This window comes from Hippocampus comes, unplaced genomic scaffold (assembly GCF_001891065.2).
Source record: "Hippocampus comes isolate QL1 unplaced genomic scaffold, H_comes_QL1_v1.1 scaffold76, whole genome shotgun sequence".
NCBI classification, from domain to species: domain Eukaryota; kingdom Metazoa; phylum Chordata; class Actinopteri; order Syngnathiformes; family Syngnathidae; genus Hippocampus; species Hippocampus comes.
The window spans coordinates 147,890-170,131 of NW_017805277.1; the positions used below are offsets into that span (position 1 = coordinate 147,890).

Consider the following 22,242-nt stretch of genomic DNA (forward strand, 5'->3'; position numbering starts at 1 on the left):
TGCATGCTACGTCTGTGGTTTCCTCAGCACACTTTGAGAGTGTCCCCATTACAGCAGCACATTCAGGAAGTCACTCATTCCTAATACCGGCAACTTTAATGCACCATTACACCTTCCTACAATGTACTGACATGCATTGATGCATGGAATTCAATGTGAGGTTCTAAAGATGTTTGTGGCCCATGAAGAGACTCTCTTCGTCTTTGGTTCGCAGCAAAATAAATTCCTGGTCTTAATATAGACTTGAACGGCTTCGAGATGTGGACTCCTGACCCAGCATTTGATGAACGTAGAAGATGTGTCAAATGTAATTTAATAGCTTTATAAAAGAGAAACTGCTGTTTGTTTCACAACGGTGAATCTCATCTCCAGTGGTCTCGATTCTGTGGATGGTCGCCACCTAAAATTGAATCAGGCGTTGGAGGAGGAAGGCATCTAAAACAGACTGCATAGGGGGTCTTGAGAACCGGACTTGGGCAGCCCTGGTCGAAACTGACTTGGGGAGAAGACGACCTACCTCTCATTGCAGTGCCACGTTCTTCCTGTTGGGGGCACTGCACTCAACGTCCTCATACAATGGAGGAATTCCCATCTCTTCTCATTAATTTTGCCCTTTCCTTTTTTGGGGGGTGGGGGCACACTGGCATTTATGCATGACGTAAGTTGGAAAGAGCCGTCACTTGCACGCGGTACTGTGCTCGTGCATGTGCGTGCAGCGTGAGCGCGCACCCGTACCGAGCCTCCTCCTCTGCACAGGCACGGAGCAAGCTGCGTCTTCGCCGTGATTGGGCGGAGGGCGGTGATTCCTTCTGGCACGACTAGGGTAGACCCACCGGAGGGACCCGAGTCCAGCTTTTAACCGTCAGAGCGGACGTGGGTGATGCTCCTCTCGCGAGTTAGGAGAGAATAAAAAGCAAGAAAGGAGGGTTTCTTTGCAAGGAAGCCACCGACCATCTTTGTGTGTGTGTGTGTTGGGGGCTGCGGTAAAAGTCGGTGACCATGCCGGTGTTTCACACCAAGACCATCGAGAGTATCCTGGAGCCGGTGGCCCAGCAGATCTCTCACCTGGTCATCATGCACGAAGAAGGCGAGGTGGACGGGAAAGCCATCCCGGACCTGTCCCTACCGGTGCAGGCGGTGCAGGCTGCAGTCAGCAACCTTGTGCGGGTGAGTCGATGTGAGTTTTATTCTACCAGTTTGCTTTCTTGCCATTCATCATGCCAACGTCAGTTCGTGTGACAGAATCGATGCCAGACAAGACACATTTTGAGTAAAGAGAAAATTTTATGGTGTTTGATCTTTGCACACCATTAAAATGGTGTAAAAGTGACGCACACAAACGCAACATGACATGTTCAACTTTGCCCTTGCCGCTAATCAGATGGACCCTCTGCGCTCAATGGAGTTTGTGGAGCGGAAGATTGATTTTGACACACACACACACATTGGTCATCTTTAATTTAAACTGATATTACACAGTGGGTCACTTTGTCTGTGCACTGACTGGCAAAATCAATACGAGCCCTGCAGTCAAGCGACAACGCTCCAGAGACACAGACATCAGTCATATGGTTTCACTTTGGCCTATTATGGGACATATTGGATCAGAATCAAATTGGTACAACTCATACGGTGCCAGTGACAGCCTGAATATTGTTACTTAACTACTCACCGTTGAAATGAAAAAAAAAAAAAAGAGTCAAATAATGCACTATAAAAAAGTGACAAAACATCCTGGATCCCCTTTATCTTTGTCCAGCTCTGCACCAAAATTTCATGGCAATGTTAACAAACCCTAATTGATGTTTTATTGAAGATAGAAAGAAAAAAAATGAAGCAAATTGCACTGTAGTACATCTTCCAATTGATTGGACACATCCTACAAGCACATTTGATCAAACCACCTATTTTATGTAGCGCTTGTCCTCATTTGGTTTACGGGTGAGCTGGAGCCTACCCCAGTTGACCTTTTCAGTGAAATGAGTTCCACCCTGGACTGGTCACCAGTCAATTTCATGGCACATTTAGACAAACACCCCGTCACACTTATTTTTCAGAGTTCGTAATGAACTGAACATGCTTGCTTTTGAACTTGAGGGGAAGACAGGATTCTCAAAGAAAACCCGCACAAGCATGGGGAGAACATACAGAATCAAACCCCAAACCTTGGACTGTTTTGAAATAATCACTGGGCACATATAGGCAAACAACTAATCACACTCCAAATGTATAATTTTGACATTTGTTCAGTTGTTAGATTTTATTTGTTCATGTCCTTCAGACAACATTATAAAAACAGAAATGTGCATTGATAGGAAAAAGGTTCCCCACCCCTGATCTAATAAATAACATATAGTTGTAAATTAGAGTCCATGATGTCCGAATATTGTATCTCTGTTTCTCTGCTTGTCTAAATCACTTCAGTACATTCATCCAGACAGCAAGCAATGGGTGGCTAATAGCAGCCCCCGGCATGCCTATGTGTCCCTGATGCATTTGGTGAGAAGCTAAAGACCAGATAGAGAAAGCTGCTCTTATCGGATGTAATTAAGGATTTAAAAATTGGGGGCTCATTTTCATCTCCGGATGACGCCTGCTAATTGTGCAGCAATGCTGCTGAATAGGAGACAAGTACCGGTAGTTGGTAATGGATGAGAAAGACAGAAGGAAGTGTTGAGCAAGAGCACGCAGCCTGCTGGTTGCCGGGCAGAAAAACTTAATTGGACATGATGGAGGCCCTTTTTGTGAGCGTTATTTTAGCAATCACAGTCAGTTGATGCAAAGATGTAAAAGAGTAGAGTCCCTCTGCACACTGATACAGTTACACTGTTAACCCCCAGCATGGTGGGCCATGGATAGAGAAAGTAGGTCACTAAGATTCTTCCAGACGCAAACAAGATGGTGTCAATCTGTCAGAGAGGCTGCACGTGTGTGGGCTGACGATTCAACTAAACATCTAAAAGCTGCATTTGTTTGGAAACACGTGAGCTCACTGGAGTTTTGCAGATGACGGAGCCGCTCTTGGAAGTTCGAGCTCCCCAAGGAGGCGATGTCGATCTCAATGCCGAGTATGTCTGCGGGGAGGGGGAGAGAGGAATAAATAGATTTACTGTTGAGAAGTGAGCAGAAGAGTCACCTGCTTCTGTTTGGGATGTAATTCATTGGATGAGCCTGGATTACCTTTCTTACTTTGCCCTCCTTAATCTATTCTGAAATGCCACGCAATAGTTGTGTATTCATTAGAGCCGGGACTCCAATTTGGTATTTTCACTTAATTAATCACAGAGGGAAAAAAAAAAACAGTAAATCATTTTTTTCTATTTATGCACTCCATGCGACATGACTTCAGTGCCCTAATTCCTGGCACACCCACAACTCCGATGCAAAAGCATCAAAGGTAGTAAAGATTATTTTACAACCGCCTGATTTTACAACCCGCTCTATCACTGAAGCCCTTAAACGACTGAATCACCCAAATGCAAAACATGATGAAGTGCTAAGTGATCGTACTATTAAAGCTAGTTTGTCTCAGTAAGTGGCCAAAAGAGAAAAATTGTATTTTGTCCCCACAGTGGTCTTGTATAGTTGAAGCAGAATTGAACCAACTAAACTCATGTTAGCACTGCATTTAGCATTAGCATCCCTAATGCACAGACAGCGCAAATGCTTTCTTTTTTATTTGATTTGACAGTCAGGAAGAATTTGAAAGCGACACCTAAACAATTTTAAGTGGAACCGCAACAACTGTTGTTGTAAGTTTGCTTTTCCTAAAAAAAAAAAAAAAAAAAAATTGTCTGCCAGACTACTTTTAGGGAAATTCAAACAATCATCACTCTAAATATGATTATCAGTATAAACCTGCTCTGGAGAGAAATTTTCCAGTTTAAATTTGTCTTCATTTTGGCCAGCTGCACACCTTTCCAACACATACATGGAATGTCACTGTGTGGACACTTAACTGCAGGGCCACTTAACTGCACATTAACTATGCAGCGATTGTGCGTTGAATAATCGATGCTAAGTGATGCCAATTACAGGAAGCGCTTGCACTCAAGCAGGTTCTTTGTCTGATGTTTCATCAGGACACGCTTGCTATACTCGCAGAGCTTCATTCCTGCAAGTCTCAAGGAATCTTTTGCATTAAGATTGGATGCCAGACGTTGCTCGGGGTTGCTTCTCGCTAAGAATACATCTTCCTGTGACTTTCTCGGGGCCACAAAGTCTATTAAGTGAAGTTCACCAATGAATCACTGAGAGACCGGTGTCATCATTTTCCTGAAATTGCATCTCCAGTGTGTGTGCGTGGCCACGTTTGCGCATTTGTGTTTGTGTGTAGGTCGTGCGCATGTCTGGGTCCTCTGCCAGCCGTCTGCATCTCTGTTGATAAGAACATCCGCAAGGGAAGTTCGAGTTCACCGTGCTGTTTTATTATACGGTGGCAGTGAACTCAACCACACTCACTTCACGATAGTTTAGCAGATACTAAACAATTCTTCAAAACAAGAGTCTTCAAGTTGTTTATATTACACCTCCCAGTTTGAAATTTACTGTCAAACTAAACGTGAAATAAAGAGAATGGCACATCGTGTATTTAAAACAACCAAATTACATTGCCTCAAGAATGTTTAATGCTAACACATAATGGAAAATGCCAGGAGGGGCCAACACTTAACACTGATGGTTGTGACGTTATAACCATTCAAGCAACAGTTAACACAAATGGATGACAAACACATGTAGACAGACAATGTAGACAAACACTAGCAAGCATATATTCTTTATCCTCTGCGAAAACAAACCCGACTCCCTTCAGTAATGCAGTGGTTGTGTGTTTCACATTCTATCTAATCCATCTCTGTGGATTTATTTGTTATTAATAAAGCACAATGTTATAGTACGCTACTTTTCCTACTAAACAAAAACAACAAATTCCAGTTTGGGGTTTTTTGGACGCGGGTAGAGGCTAGATGGTATTTCTGTTCTTTCAATGGGTAAAGATGCTTTTAGATGCGAGTGTTTTGAGTTATGAGCATCACCATAGACCAGATTATACTCTTGTCTCAAAACACCATTGTCCCCGGCCTGGCATAAGTTTTAGCTCACCTAATTAGGACAAGTGATAAAGAAGATGGATGGATAGAAGAAACCACAACAGCGTGCATCTTTATTCAGATCTACACCAAAATATGACAGTTCCTCACCATATCTTCACTCAAATAGTTCGTGTGGATGTTTTATAACATCGTAACATAAAATAGTTTCTGTTTTCGAGGCAGTTAACGACACAAACCTTTAATCGTCCGTTTATGCATTGCAGGTTGGGAAGGAAACAGTTCAAACCACCGAGGACCAGGTGATGAAGAGAGACATGCCCCCCGCGTTCATCAAGTAAGCGTGTTTACCGCTGACTCTGCTCCTGTGGAATGAATCCACTTTATCACTGAGCGACAGAGAACTTGTTTTGAAAAATAACGGAAGAGAATTCCGAGCAGTTTAATGTTTGGAAATATGGCACCGTGCCTCAGCTGCAACACAAAGAGCCACTTCTGAACCGATTGCTCAGTCAGAAGCGACCCACGGATGACTTGTCCGCCATCAAGCATTCATCCGGCTGAGAGGCTGTTTGTTGTGTCCCAGCATGCTTCCAAAGGTCTGATAGGGTGGCCGAAAGCGCCGACTCAGCAATGCTGCACCTCTCTGACATCAGGCTGCTTTGACTTGAGTTGTTCTGTAGTGACAGAATTATGGAGCTCAATGAATGAAGTGCGGCGACATAACATTGGTTTAAGATAATGACTTATCAGCTGCCTTTGTCGATCTGCAGTTTTAAAAGCAGATTCCAGATCTTAAACGGATATAGATCTGCAAAGTGCACTCCCCCCGCCCCTCCCACACACACATTCATGGATACACATTCAGTGTATATACACATCGTAAATCTCACCCACCAGGCTAGGAGGGGGGGGAAATGTGTAATGTGAACCTGACTAAATATAGATGAAGTAGCAGCCATCGATACCCTGACCAGCGGGGGTCAGAAGAAGAAGGACGTGCCTTTGGCTTCTTTCATGCGCTTAAATTCGTCACCTTATTCAACCTAAAAAAACATATAACATCTAAACATTGCTATACATTCCCGTGCCTTATGTTTGCTCAATAAACCCCTTTTTTTTTTGGTTTTGTTTAAAATATAACAGAAAACAAGAAATACGTGTTCTGGATGTGTGCAGGGTGGAGAACTCGTCTTCTAAACTGGTCCAAGCGGCTCAGATGCTGAAGACGGACCCCTACTCGGTCCCTGCTCGAGATTACCTCATCGACGGATCCAGAGGGATTTTGTCAGGCACATCTGACCTGCTGCTTACGTTCGATGAGGCCGAGGTGTGTACATGTTCGTCTGCTTGGGGATATCTTTCAGGGAAAGAAAGCTTTTTATAGCGGCGCACGGGAGGAGGAACTGAGCTCAGAGCTTCAAGCAGCTCACTAATGGGAGTCACAGTTAGATTTAATCAGTCAGATCAAATGACTTAGCTCTATCATGATGCAGAATCGTGCATGTGTGTGTGCGCGTGTGTGTGTGTGTGTGTGTGTGTGTGTGTGTGTGTGTGTGTGTGTGTGTGTGTGTGTGTGTGTGTGTGTGTGTGTGTGGCCACTTGAGGAAGAGCAATAAGAGGCTCTAATACTCCTAGTCTGTTCGTCTGTGATGCTACTCTCTGCATCTGTGTTGTGTTCCAGGTGCGTAAGATTATCCGCGTGTGCAAAGGTATTCTGGAGTATCTGACAGTATCTGAAGTGGTGGAGACTATGGAGGACCTCGTCACGTACACTAAAAACCTGGGACCAGGTCAGCGAGAACTGTTCCGGAACACTTTGCAATAAAAAAACAGAATCGCAACATCTGAAAAAGAATAAAGCGATAATGTCCGTCAAGGCTCAATTATAATAATTTGGATCAGTACACAATTGTACACATTCATGCTTAGCTCTTGGAAATACAATAAATTGACCCTTTAAAGGGCACTTATGAATTTTTTAAAACAGTTCCCACGTGTCTGAATAAAAGGTCTCTGACATTTTCCCATCAAAATACACAAACAATAAAATAATTACAGCATTCTATAGTTTCTTTTTATCAATGTCTAAAGGTCTATTTGCTATTACACCATATTAAGTAATTATTCTAGAATGTTGCAAGAAATATATAGAAGGGCATCATAAAGTACCAGGGGGCAAAAAACACGTTTTAAGGTTTTGTGTTAGGATATGAAAAGATTGCTGAAGTAAATAAGCAGAAAAGGAGTTCAGCATGCAAACAAATTTAGACTTGCTGTAAGCCAATCGTCACTGTGAGTTTTACAGAAGTAATTTGGATGAAGTGACACAAAACCTACACAAATACCGGTAAAGCACAAACAGTTTCCAAGAAAGTGTTCACCTCTCTGATCATTTTGGATCATATCATCCTCATCTTTAAAATTCTTCTTGTGAACTCGGATAAAAATGTTAAATCGGTTAAGTTGCGTGCATTGGTTGTCTGAAATATGATAGTGAGACCAGTGGTTTGCAAAGCCCTTATTTGCTGTCTTGCTGCCTGTGACCAAATTACTCAGTTGTTTAGTAACTGGTCGCCTATGCTCAGGGATGACCAAGATGTCAAAGATGATAGAGGAGAGACAACAGGAGCTGACACACCAGGAGCACAGACAGATGCTCGTCAACTCCATGAGCACGGTCAAAGAGCTGCTGCCCGTCCTGATATCAGGTGAGTGTATGCGTCCATGCGTGCGTGGACCGACGGCGCCACAAAAAGCCAAGGAGAGCAGGTCACTGAGCATGCGGCGTAGTTGTTATAGCAACGCTGTTCATGACAGTCATTAGTTGCGTTGTACACTAAGATTGACAACAGGCACATGCGCCAGCTGCTGCCTGTTGTCCTGGATCGACTAACAAGAGCTGGGCAAGACTCTATATGATGTAGACAGAAGTATTGGAACACCAAGGTCGTTACTCCTGCGAACAGGACGTGAAATTGAGGGAAAGCAGACTTACGGTGATAACAGTTTCCAGTCTGGTGTGATGAAATAAACTGCCAAATTGTAAAAGAACTGATAAAAATTAGCTTCACTATGTCATGCAGTTCATGATCTCCTTCGGTTGCATTTTTGATTCTTTTCATTTGGAATTTTCACTTATGGCTTACTTCACATATGCGTGGTTGCATTTTCATTTTTTTAAGCATTTGTAAGCTCACTTGGTCATATCAATTTCGGTGTCATATCAAAATAATACATCGGGTAAAAAAAAAAAAAATCATAATTTTGTAATCTAAAAACAGTCAATTCTTGATCTCAAACACGAGAGTGCACAAAGAAATGGAATACACAAGATGAAGACAAAAAAAGAAAACCTGTGCGTACATTAAACATTTGTGAATCTTTCTGTAACTGGGGTGGGAGTGCCCTTTACCCCTTCATGAATTCTCTACCCCCCCCTTCAGCCTTCAACATGCATGCTACTGTTACTTTATTTATTTCTTTTGAATCCAGAATGAATTTAAATTAACCGCGACGCATGTTTGGCCCATTTTAAGTGAAAATATTCCCTCATTTCCGACAACGTTCCCAATAATTACGTCTCGTCTTTCCATGCTCAGCGATAAAAATTTTCGTGGCAACCAAGAGCGGGCGCGGCGCCGGCTTGGAGGAGGCCGAGAGGAACCGCCGCTTTACCTTTGAGAAGATGAGCGGCGAGATCACTGAGATCATCAGAGTCTTACAGCTCACCACGTGGGACGAAGACGCCTGGGCCAACAAGGTACCCCTCAGCTGACTATGCGGATTCTCATTTTAAACCCTCTCAAGTTAATCCCCAGACACTTATTTAATTGCGGTTTTGGTGTGGAAGGCCTGTTCACACACACACACATACACACGCACACGCGCACACACACAAGCCTCTTTGCTGCAGAGGGCATCTTTTTACCTTCTGTGATTCACTTTTTCTTTTTGCTTGCTGGTGTAACCCCTTCTCCTTTTTCTTTCTGTACCTTCCTCCTCCATTATTTTCCCTCCTTATAGAAGGTAAGCCTGTTTCTCTCCCCATCTGCAGCCTCCAGTGCACGTGTGTGTGCCACTTGGTTCAACGCATTTGGGCGTAAAATGCTATGCTGATACTGAACAGCCTTGTTTGTCCCGTGTTTTAGTCAGCTGATGTGATGATGTTCTGTATATCTGTAACTCATCACGACGTGTATTGTTTTATGTGCATCTGTGTGTGTGATTTGAGCAAAGGTGACAAGAGTACCTACACTCTGTCTTCAAGTACTGATTCAACTCCCGTATTGGCCCGAATATAAGACGGCCCTGATTATAAGACGACCCCCTCTTTTTCAAGATTTAAGTTTGAAAAAAATACTTTTTGAACACCAAATTAATTAAATTAATTAATTAATTAAACAGCTGGCGGTTAACTTGGCCGATCTTCGACCCACTTTTCTCCAAATTGTCGCTACGTTTCTCCATTTTCTGTTATCTCTTCTATTATTTACTTCTCTTTTCTTTCTTACCGCTATTTTTAATTTTTCTTCTTCGTGCTACCACTATTTTTATTTTTATTCTTCGTGACAGGGGTTCACTTTGGCCTGGGGAGTCAAGTTCAGCATTCGCTTCAATGATATCTGGCGCTATCTAGCGTCGTGAATGGGTATAATGTCTAGACCCCGAATATAAGTCGACCCACACTTTTTCAGTCTTATTTCAATGCAAAAAAACATCGTCTTATATTCTGGCCAACACGTTAATTTCAGACTTTTGAAAAAAACAAAAAAAAGCCTGTTTTGACAAAGTAAAAATTAGAACGTACCGATATTTGATATCATTGTGTACTGCGTAGAAGTAGAAAGTTGTCAACAATCAATACTCAAGTGAAGATACTTGAAAAGCCTACTTAAATATCGTAGCCACGTATTTGTTGACACAATTTAATGATGTATACATGTAAGGTAACCTCAGTTACTGTATTTTCTCTACAGCTTATGCCATATTGTGTTACACAACATGTTTTTAAAACCACTTCACTCAGAAATGATTCAGATGCTTTTTTTCCCTTTCGTTCTATTTTTTTTTTAGAACATCATAGATGATAAGATCAATTTCCCTCGTCCAACTTGTCACTCTGCATGTTTCAACACACATAACCGGTCCACACAAATGATTTGTCTTTGTGTGTCTGAATGGTTGATGTGCGCATATTGTGGCCAGTCCCAGTCATCATGAGGGGCAAGTGCTGCCCTCGCTCTCAGGGTCATGAATTATATAAAATAAGCTGGTCCAGATCCATTTATGATACATGACCTACTGAACGGTTCCACTCAAGTGTTTAATCATCCTCTGAGCTGGAAGATAAATGTTTTTCTCTATTATTTGGTGAAATATAAGGCGCGTCTTTATACGATTTTGAGTTAATATTTACCTAACTAAAGTTTTGTGATAACATAACCGCATGTTTGATGGCATGCAATGATTTAATGACTGCTGTGACTATGCGCTGTATAGTAATCATAATTAGAACATTTTCGGTGACCTATAAATTGTGGTTGAGGACAGTGATCGATGAAAAGATCAATTTTGTGCAATAAATTATTTTGTAAAGCAAGTGAGGTTAACTGGAGTTTACTGTTAAGGCGGAGCTAGCATAGCATTTGTTGGCTCATTATAAACTTAGCTGCTGTTTTACATTTTCTATTTTATTTGACTGGGGCCAACCTTGTTCAGAAATGCCCGCAAAAATTCTGCTACTGCGTAATGACTGCAGAGGAGGAAGAAGGTCATGCTCTATTCTTATTTGTAAATATGACTTCTTGGGCACCAATGTGGTTGAGGTTATTCACAAAAATGATTCACCAACAACTAAAAACAGCCTTGGATTTAAAACAGTAGTTGTGTAAGGTTTGCTTTTAAAAAAAAAATTATTTCAGAAAATTGCCGTTTCCTACCCACATATTTTTAAAAATGAGTAAAACATTGCTGTCCAAAAAAAAGTGTGCACAGTCTGAAAACATTTTTCCATTTAATCAGAAAGCAAGAACATACTGACATGAAATCTTTGTTTCTATCAAAGTCCTTGATTGTGATTATACATAAGGCACTTTATTTATTTATTTAGTTAGTTATGTATTTGCTGTTTTTCCTCATGATGACCACATTTCAATTTTAATAATGAATATTTATTTTGACATTTTAATAATTTCTTAGGATATGGAAGCACTGAAGAGATCTTTGGCCTTGATTGAATCGAAGATGATCCAAGCGAAAAGTTGGCTGAAAGACCCGTACGGACAACCAGGTTTGAATCCGAAGGTTTTCTGATGGTCTCTGCTTTTTATTGACATGAAAGAGCAATGTTTTGGCATGTCGCTCTCACCAGGAGAACCGGGTGAGGTCGCATTGCGAGTGATTCTGGACGAGGCGGGAAAGGTGGGAGAGCTTTGTGCTGGGAAGGAAAGGAAGGATATCTTGGCGACACACAAGGCTTTGGGACAAATGACCGACCAGATTGCAGATCTTCGAGTCAGGTATCGCATGCAGTGATAGAAAGTAACACAGTACAAGTACTTTGTTACTATACTTTGCGCAAGCATTTCCAGTTTGTTTATGATGACTTTTTACTTTCACTACCTGCATCTGAAAACAGATATCTGTACTTTGTACTGCTTTTTTTTTTTTTTTTTTTCAAAATAGACTTGCTATCTTTTTAATTCTTTGTAGATGGTGACAAAATTTCCAAAAAGCATAAATCAACAGATGTTAAGTTAAAAAAAAATGTTTGCGTCAAGACGAGCATCTGGCAAAACTGTACATGTTCAAGTCTGTACTTTTCTACTTTTACTTAAGTACAAGACTTGAAACAGTAGCTCTACTTTTTTTTTTTTTTTTGCATTAGTATCTCTACTTTTAGGTGTGGAGTGTGACTGCTGTTGTCACCACTGGAAAAATATACATTTATTGACATTTATGTCTTCATTCCTTTGTGTTTATTTGTGGCAGAGGCCAGGGTCCGAGCCAGGCGTGTGTGCAGCGTGCAAGTCAATGCTCTCAGGGCTTAGACTTGTTATTGGGCAAAGTGGAAAATGCTGCTCGCAGACTGGAGGCTCTTATCAATGCCAAGCAAGCCATCGCTAGGAGACTGGATGCTGCCCAGGTCTCATGAGGCACCGCAACATTGACATTTTTGCACTTTTAACACTCTCAAGATGGCATTTACAAAATATCCCAATTTTATTTCATTGAGGCCTGGTTGGCTGACCCGAATGGCGGTCTGGAGGGCGAAGAGAACATCAGGGCGCTACTCGCAGAGGCCAAACGCATTGCCGACCTGTGTGAAGACCCCAAAGACAGGGACGACATTCTGCGTTCCATCAGTGAGATTGCAGGCCTCACCTCCAGACTTGTTGAGCTTCGCAAACAGTATGTTTACTTACCGGTATTTTATTTTCCCTCCTCTGACACTCCCAACTAGACTGTATTTTTATCTAATTCTAAGACCCTTCATTCCCAGGGTCAGAGCGCAGACTTGTGTCACCAATACCTGGCACATTTTCCCTGCATGGAGGTTATGTTGTTGCCTCTCAACTTTAGGCACCCGTCCTGCAATAAGGTTGCTAAAATGTTTGAATATGAAGCGGTAATGGGGTTAATTATTTAGATGGTTTAACAAAAAAAACAAAAGGAAATTGAGTGCAGAAATTAAAGGGAAATAGCACATTGAAGTTTGAGCCACTTAATTCAAAGAGTCCAGTGAGTCATAACAACATGAATCATCATTTCTCTAGAATCTGAATACAGTACAATGACCATAAAAGGAACTCCACCATAAACACGTTGAGTAACACTTTTGTCCCATGACATGGTGTGAAACATGAGAGCATACATTGCTCAATATATTTTTTTATTGGCTGCACTGCCAGAAAGTCTATACTGACGCTCTATTGATTATGTACAGTTCATATTGCATTTGTGCTTTATTGAATTAAAAAAATATTTTTTTTCCTTTGGCTATGTTAGTAATATTTTTTCAGAAGTGCAAGAAGACTTATTTACCCGAAGTCTGGTCATAAAATATATTTGGCACAGGCCAATGAAAAATCTCAATCTGGTCTATGATCTATTAAATAAGTACAAAATCAGAAATTCTTCTGAAAAGCTCATTTTGATAATATAAACATTTTCAACACTATCATTATCATATATTAAACTCGTAATTTCTGTTATTTAACCAATGTATTATTAATTACGTAACACGCTGGTTCCAAATACTAGTTGGTGTTAGCACAAAACCTTCAGGCTTTTTTCTATATTCCTAAAAAAGGAATGAAAAGCCTACTACAAGATCTGAACTTTATTTATGCTTAATCGGATGCATTTAAACATCAATGATATTTCCCTTTAAGAATGATTTTCTAACCATGGGTTCATAAGAAGTTGGGCTTCTAACAAAATAACCCCAAAAAAACTTTTTTCTTCCTCTTTAAAGGTGGAGAAGACTTTGGATAACTGAACACCTTATTTCCCTTTCTGAAATGCTCTTATTATTTTGCACGTCATTAGACATTTTCTCTCCATTTTGGTTCGTTGTTTCAGAGGGAAAGGTGACAGTCCGGAAACTCGTGCCTTGGCAAAACAGATTGGGGCGGCCCTACTGACCTTGCAGGCCAAGACCAATCGAGCTGTGGCCAACATGAGGCCCGCCAAGCCTGCGGTCACTCTGGAGGGCAAAATGGAGCAAGCGCTGCGCTGGGTCGCAAACCCCGGAGTGGATGACAGAGGTGTAGGTGAGTGGGTTTGAAAATAAGGGAATGAGGGCTTCTGAAAATCTGACAGACACTTACTGAGGAAATAACGTGTAGGTGCCATTCAGAGAGGAAAGTCCATTCACCGATTTGGACGACATTGAGAAAGAAGAAACATGTTTGGTATTGCTGGTTTTGTGTGTCTGTTTCTTTTAATTGTTGCTTATTCTCTCCCACACTGCCTCTCGAGGACAGAGTGTGAGAGACTAGAGTGGAACACAGGTACTGTCTTTCACTTTTTACCTTCCACTGAAGATGCACCCACATTCTTGAAATATACTTCAGGGCAGTGACTTTCAAATGGTGGTATTGTAGTGCTACCAGTCGGGGTATGCCGGCTCCCCCTAAGGGTCAGCATAAGAATCACTGCTTGAATACAGTTCTGTTGTATTTAACTATTACAAAGTGTTGATGGATTTTTTTTTAACATGTTATTATTTAACTTTTATGTCCTATACAGTTCAATTGCATTATTGTTTCAGTACAAATTATTTTCATTTCCTCCCTTTATCACCTCCATAGATGTGTTTGTTTTTATCCGAGAGCAAGCTGACAGCCGGTATTTAAATGTGATATGGAGGACGACCTTTGACCATTTTCGTGTCCTCAGGTCAGGCGGCTATCAGAGGGATGGTTGGAGAAGGCAGGAGGCTGGCAGGAGGCCTCTTGGGGCCGTACCGCCAGGACCTGATGGGACGTTGTGACCGAGCAGAGGCTCTCATGACATCCTTGGCAGACATGGCTGGCAGGGGGGAAGCCGAGGCCCCGCAGACTCGAGTGACTGCTGCGCAGCTACATGATGGCCTTAAGGTAGTTCATATAAGGACCGCCTTCTTTATATATTGTGCAACCAACATTTCCCTGAATTCTTTTTTTTCTTTTTTTTCTGGCCTCTGGGTGGGTGTAAACTCAGGATGGGCAAAGTATGTGCCACATAATGCCCACAATGTCAAAATAAACAAATGAAATAATATGGTTACCATCTCATAACTGAATTGGCTGTCTTCAGAATTAACCAATCACATTCAAACTCTTGTTAAATGGGAGCCAGCACACACCTGCTACCATTTTAAGTGCCTTAAAAAATAAAGTTAAGGTGCTTTAGTACCCTTTTCCTGACATTTCGGGGGGTCTTTTAGTATTGAATTTAATATCCACTTTATATACAGAAATACACTGATTACAGTATGTTAACTGTGTAAAGTCTTTGTTTGTATATTTTAACTATTTAAAGCACTTTGTGAGTTCTGTCTGAGAAATACAATATGAATAAAAATCTATATTTTGGGCCATGCTCATCTGTCCATTTTTAAAATCGAAGGCACAAAACCGCCAAGTGTAAACAGGGAAAATCAAACGACAGAAGAGGGATGCTTATCAGCTGATAAAATGCAATAGTGGAGTGTGCCACCTAGTGGACTGATAATGCAACATATACTCACAACAGGACCTGAGGCAGAAAATGCAGGAGGTGATGACCCAGGAAGTATCCGATGTCTTCAGTGACACCACAACGCCAATCAAATTGCTGGCCGTGTCTGCGACCGCACCCCCGGATGCCCCCAACAGAGAGGAGGTTGGTCGTGGTGTGCGCAGATTCACAAGGAGAAGAATTGCGCTGAATAAGATGTTTGAGTCTCCGTGTTCTCGTTGTAGGTTTTTGAGGAGCGTGCTGGGAATTTTGAGGCCCACGCAGGTCGTCTGGGGGCAACAGCTGAGAAGGCGGCTGCTGTGGGAACAGCCAATAAGAGCACGGTGGAGGGGATTCACGCTGCTGTCAAACATGCCCGTGAACTCACACCACAGGTGCTTGTCGTTATTTATTTATTTATACTTTTTTTTTTTTTTTTAATTTCACCATGTTTGATTTTTGTTTCAAAATAAGTGTTTTTGTCTGGGTGAGGACCGCATTTAGTCATTTTTAGAGCCTGATGCTAAAAAATAGGAGTTTGAGAAATGTCTCCTGTTTTCTGAGCTAGACCAAGAGAGTAAAATAATTTTTGAGGTTATTATCCATGAAAGTGAATCATCTCAACACGTTTACTGTAATCAATAAGAACAGTAAAAAGAATAATCTCGACTGCATGATAAGTAGCAGGGAGTACTCGAAACGATCATGATAGATTAAGCATTTTGATGTGACATATTAGTAATTGCTTCCAATCAAAGAAAACTTTGTTTATTAGCTTCTCTGAGACATTTGGGGTCATTTGCCTCTGTTTGTCTAACGCCAAATCCACGCCTGGTCCAGGTAACTTCTGCTGCTCGGATCCTGTTGAAAAATCCTGGTAGCAAAGCAGCGTACGAGCACTTTGACACCATGAAGAACCAGTGGATCGACAATGTAGAGAAACTCACAGGTGAGATGCCTTTAAAAAGTCCACCCTCCCAAAAGTTTAACTTTTTAACTTTTTTTTCATTATTATTGTGTGCATACATGTAGATATTATGCAACGATTTATGCTAAATGAGAATTTATGGATGTATTTTATTTTTCAGTTCTTGTTTCAATAATGCTTTAATTTTTAGTTTGATGAAACTGATTATCAAACTGTTTCATTTTTATTTTTCATTTTGTGAAACGACTAAATCACTGTTATAGGTATTTAATTATTGTGATGGGTTGGAGATTCATGTATACGTAATAAAAGTTGACATCAATAGAGTTCAATTTTCTTATTTTGTGTTTGTACGTGAATCCGCGTCTGCGTGTCCAGGTCTGGTTGATGAGGCCATAGACACCAAGTCACTGCTCGACGCCTCCGAGGAAGCCATCAAGAAAGACATCGACAAGTGCCGAGTTGCCATGGCGAATGTTCAGCCCCAAATGCTTGTTGCCGGGGCGACGAGCATCGCGCGGCGAGCCAATCGGGTTCTGCTGGTGGCCAAGAGGGAAGTGGAGAACTCGGAAGATCCGCGCTTCAGGGACTTGGTGAAACACGCGTCAGATGCCCTGTCCCACACCATCTCCCCCATGGTCATGGACGCCAAGGCAGTGGCTGGCAACATACAAGATAAAGGTACACAGGGTCAATAAGAGCCGTAAACAATCTGCATGGTACAGGATGACCTCTGATCCTTCCATAGCAACGCAAAAGGCCTATTTGGACTCCTGTCTGAGGATCTTGGCTGCTGTGGGAAAGGTCAGAGAGGCCTTCCAACCTCAGGAGCTGGATTTCCCCCCTCCACCACCTGATCTAGATCAGCTACAAGTAAGTCCAACATGTATTCACTGTGATCATTAAGCCCCATATTGTCCATGGAGTGCTGTAATGCAATAAGTGAGCATTACGTTATTGTGTGGCATCGGGGTGCCCTCAAGCTTCTTTTTCACGATTCATCACTATACAGTATTTAGTACTACTTGAAGAACTAGACAGTGATTGCTTACTGCCATTGAGAAGAAAGGTAAAACATTTTTCCAGATAAGAAAAAAAATCTCAAATTTAATTATATACTAAGCACGTGAAATATTTCACAAATTCTATTATTTATTTTATTTTTATTTGGGGGGGGCGATGGTTACTGCTCACAGCTAACAAAAACCCATAATTCACCATTTCAAGAAATTAGTATATGACAGAAACAGTCACAAATGATTTTAGGATTTCATTCATTTCGATAGCAATTGGCTTTCTGGGAAGTATTTTCCTTTGTGTTTAATTAAAACTACTGTATATGCATAATGAACTTCAGTGATTCACTTTTTGATCAACTAAGAATAAGGATGATAATAATATTTTTTAAACTGAAGCACTGGATGCGGTCCGCTTATAATCTCTCTGTCGAATTTGGACCCATGATGTGTTTTCCATTCAGGTAAGTGACGAGCAGGCTCCACCCAAGCCTCCCCTGCCAGAAGGCGAGGTGCCGCCCCCTCGACCTCCTCCTCCCGAGGAAAAGGATGAAGAATTCCCCGAGCAGAAGGCTGGGGAAGTCGTGAGTGAGCCCATGATGGTGGCCGCCAAACAGCTGCACGACGAGGCTCGCAAGTGGTCCAGCAAGGTCAGTCCACAGATGCACAATGACCTCAATTTGTAAAACTGATTTTCCACTATTGTGGTCATGGAATACGTTCTCTCTGTTGACTGTGAATTCATATATTGTGAGTCATAGTGGTGCTGAAATATGGACATCAGGGACTTGATTCCAATTTCAGAAGGAACCTGGAAACTGTCATCTGGTTAAAAAAAAAAGTGGTGCGCACAGCTACAGATCATAGCTACAGTCTGCCTCACCTTCACTCCGCAGTCCCGCCTTCCCTCCCCGCTCCTCCATGATGCCTGTACTCCTCCTTCAATTCCTCTGTTCTCCCACCTACTGCTTCTCATAGTGTACTAAACACCTCCTGGCTCTCTCCCCCCTCCTTTCCCCTCCTTCCCCAATCAATCCTCCGCCAACCGTCGCCAATACACCCCTTCCCCGCCTTGCCCTGCCAGGAGGCAGTAGAGGTAGACGATGAAGATGAATTTACTGATGGTGAGGATGACTATGAGCCCGAGCTCCTGCTGATGCCCTCCAACCAGCCTGTCAATCAACCCATGCTGGCGGCTGCCCAGGCGCTTCACCAGGAGGCCCGCAAGTGGTCCAGCAAGGTCTGACATGACGTCCCAAGCGCATTTTTGGCGCTGGATGATTTGACTCCACCACTTCTCTCTACACACACGCATGCAAAAACAAAAAAAAGCATCACTCAAACAAATTGCATCAGCTGCTACCATGGCAACCTCACCGAGCTGTGGCTGCTCAGATGGTGCTAAATTGTACTAAAGGTTGACACTTGATGGAATGGCTTTTTTTTTTTAATTGATGCACCATCTAGCTTCAGGATTTCCCCCGCTTATGTTGGTGATTTAAAGGAGGAGTCTTGCTGTTGTCAATCACTCGTTGTCAAGGCAACTTGTGATGCCAATGATGACAGTTTCCCAAAGACGTCTGGGTCATGTAGTGTTGTTGCAACTTCCTACTACCTGGTTGGTTACTAATCTTAAAGTACTGTGAATTATGTTAGCATGCTGGTAAATTTCACAATGATATTATTCTGTGTGTGTGTACACTGCATGCAACTACTAAATGGATGCTTGTCATTAGCATTCGCTGCCGTTTTCATGATTTTAACCCTCCATTAAAATGACCAGAAATAAGCTTGGAAACCTCATGTGATATATGGACAAAAGTATTGGGACAAAAGGCCATTGTTCACAATGGGGACGTTCAAATTTTATTTTTGGAGGGGTTGCTGTCTCACAAACTCTGTTGTCGATCATCCCTAAGGTTTCGAATGCGATTCTTTGACAACTAAAATTATCAAACCGTGCCTTGCTGTCGTCATGCTGGAACTATTCCTACAAACTTGGAAGCAGCACTGAAGCCGTGCCAACATTTAGTAGATTTGTCCCAGTACAATTATCCATGAGAGTTTCTCCATCCCATTTCCTCAATTGTGAAAATTCCATCTTCTTTCTCCTCGTCTCCCTTATCGCATCCTCGTCTCAGGGCAACGACATCATCGCAGCCGCCAAGCGCATGGCACTGCTGATGGCTGAGATGTCCCGGCTGGTGCGCGGCGGCAGCGGCAATAAGCGAGCGTTGATCCAATGTGCCAAGGACATCGCAAAAGCGTCGGACGAGGTGACAAGACTCGCCAAGGAAGTGGCCAAGCAGTGCACGGACAGACGCATCAGGACAAACCTGCTGCAGGTTTGTCTTTTTTAATGAGAAATGGTATCGAGCACGACAGAATACTATACGAATCTTTGTATGCACTGTATGATGTGTTTTTGTAAACTGCCCAGACAACAAAATGTTATTTTTATTGTTTATTGTTTGCTTGAATTATTTGTTGAATCACTCACTTGTGAGAGAACATGACAAGCTTTGCCCTCAGCAGTTTCTTGTCGAGCATTGCTCCACTTGCCCTGTTGGAAAATCACCATTTTATGACAATTCATCGACTGAACTAATTTTACTCTTCTTCTCTTCTTTTCTTGTCGAAGGTGTGTGAGCGCATCCCCACCATCAGCACTCAGTTGAAGATCCTCTCCACTGTGAAAGCAACCATGTTGGGAAGAACAAACATTAGTGAAGAGGAGTCCGAGCAGGTACAATTATCAATTTGTCCTTTGGATATATGGGACTGACATATCAGAGTATTAACAGAATATGAACTGTGTGACAGATCTTCGTGGTGTTTTTATGTTGATTATACTGCCCCCTCGTGGTTATGGAACATAACCAAGTTCAACTTTTATAAACTTGTAATTTGAAATCAAAAACATTATTTCTATTTCACACTTAATAGGTGAACAGGCATTATGACTTTACAATTACTATACAGTTTTTCCTAACATGGCCCCACAACAAGTCACTGATGATGTCGTGGTCCACTAACCTGACTTGTGTGCAGGCAGCGTGGGATCGGTTACCACTCAGTGACTTTGTGATTGTGGGTGTGAATGGTTGTCTGTCTCTATGTACGTCTTGCGACTGACTGGCGACCAGTTAAGGGGTTGGTACGCCTTTCGCTCAAAATCATCTGGGAAAGGCTCCAGCAACCCCACGACCCACTTCAGATGTTGAAAATGGATGGATGGAATGTCCCCACAACAACATTAAAACAAAAAAATCCGTTTGTGCCTTCTCTATTGTTATGTCTTACTTCCCAATATCCCGTTGCTTTGTGCAGGCCACAGAGATGCTGGTCCATAATGCCCAGAACCTAATGCAGTCCGTGAAGGAGACGGTGAGGGAAGCTGAGGCGGCCTCCATCAAGATCCGCACGGATGCAGGGTTCACCCTCCGTTGGGTGCGTAAGACCCCCTGGTACCAGTGACCCCAGCACTGACTTTGTGAACATCAGCACACACTACAGAGGGTTAAAAAAAAAAAAAAAAAGTAGCAACATAGACTTAGATGGTTCTCCATCATCCATGTTCATTTAAAACTCTTCATGTCCCTTTTTAGAGGACACGAAGGAAGCATTTATATTAATATATATTTTTGCTATGTCGATTGCAGGTAGCTCTATATTTTTTGCATGAAGATGTTTTCTATTTTCTAAAAGGCAACTCGAGACATTGTGATAGGACTTTTCTGTTTAACAGAGGTTTGTTTCTTAATAATGAAGTCTTGTGTGTGTGTTTGTGTGCGTGGGTGTGTATAGATACACTCAGCTGTGAGAGATTCTCACCATCTTTAAAAACGCTCATGTTTACTTTGACAATTAACGCTGCTGCTTGAAGACCTGTGTGTCAATTTGAAGTTGTGACGTTATCGTCAACATTTCGCTTATACTTGAACTATGAAGTCTTCTGGATTGGAAGTGCGTGACGATAAAAGGTGTGATTACATAAATGAGGGACTGACGAAGTAATGAAGGATTTGCTTAGTTTTGGCTTGTGTGCGTGACAACTCATGATTATTTGTAGGGATGGGCACCATGATGAATTTTAATTGTGTGAAATTTACTGGTACAGTAAATAGCCGTTTTAATTGATGCATAATGGAGTACAGTAACTGTTGGCTCAGTGTCAACTAGTTGTCTGTCTATAGAAGATCAACATTAGTAGGTTGCACATGTGTATGCGAAGTGTACACAACTCCTCAGCAAATTCAATACAGCGCTGGTTCGAAAACAGGATTAAAGAACATTCAGATTATTTCAACAAATTTCAAATTAACATTTTCCACATAGCCGATCAAATTTCCATCCCTATCCAAATGTGAAGTTTTTATGGCTGTTTATTGATTTTATTTTTTTAATTTCGAAGCCAAATGACGCATTTACAGTACACCTTTTTAAAACTCGAAAAATTCAAAGAGCACACTACCATCATACTTTTTATTTTGTCTTATTTCACATGTAGAACATTTATTTTCCTGAGCAGTTGAACTGTTTGGGGATCATCATGTATCTGGAGTGGTGGCGTCACAAGATAACAAAATTACATGCAAACCAACACCACTCTTAAGACATTTTAAGCTCTTGTTTCGCTTTCACTTTATGGTTTATACCGTGTTTTGTTTTGTATGCTTGCTGGGCAAATGTAACTTTTAAATGGAGAACCGGTGCAAGTGTGCGCATAAGAACATAATAAACACGCCATTAAAGGGACATAATGTAGTGAGCATGTAGCAGCCGCTTGCTGAGAGCGACAGGGTGTATGTACATAACAGTATATATGTACGTGTGATGTGTCCCATGCACCCTGAATGTATCCGGACAGTTTATGGCCATGCAAACACATGCGCTGTTTGTGCCTTGGAAGAATAAAAAGACTGATTATGAATGACACTTTACCTGCAAGTTTGCCTTTTTCTGCGTTTGGTATGGCCACTCAAAACTGGACCTTAGCTCTTACTTGCTACGTTTGTGATTCCCTGTTATTAGAACAGGG

At 41.8% G+C, this 22,242-nt stretch overlaps 1 protein-coding gene across 9 annotated transcripts; it reads left to right on the top strand.

Annotated features, from left to right (window-relative positions):
• The first annotated feature begins 702 nt into the window (after window positions 1-702).
• On the top strand, window positions 703-22,144 carry LOC109516252 (vinculin-like). Of its 9 annotated transcripts, XM_019870653.1 has the most exons (25): window positions 703-1,167; window positions 5,318-5,388; window positions 6,231-6,381; window positions 6,736-6,844; window positions 7,640-7,762; window positions 8,654-8,814; window positions 9,078-9,080; window positions 11,253-11,343; window positions 11,425-11,572; window positions 12,045-12,198; window positions 12,289-12,464; window positions 12,556-12,654; window positions 13,638-13,828; window positions 14,042-14,068; window positions 14,457-14,656; window positions 15,294-15,422; window positions 15,503-15,652; window positions 16,098-16,206; window positions 16,564-16,866; window positions 16,934-17,058; window positions 17,666-17,851; window positions 18,286-18,441; window positions 19,343-19,546; window positions 19,843-19,947; window positions 20,532-22,144. In XM_019870653.1, exons 1-25 carry the CDS (start codon window positions 1,000-1,002, stop codon window positions 20,676-20,678), a joined length of 3,486 nt encoding a protein of 1,161 aa, XP_019726212.1. In that variant the 5' UTR covers window positions 703-999; the 3' UTR covers window positions 20,679-22,144. The 9 variants fall into 9 exon arrangements, with proteins under 9 accessions (XP_019726212.1, XP_019726214.1, XP_019726213.1 ...); XM_019870655.1 differs by lacking the exon at window positions 14,042-14,068 and having other exon boundaries at window positions 704-1,167; XM_019870654.1 differs by lacking the exon at window positions 9,078-9,080 and having other exon boundaries at window positions 704-1,167.
• Window positions 22,145-22,242: the final 98 nt, after the last annotated feature.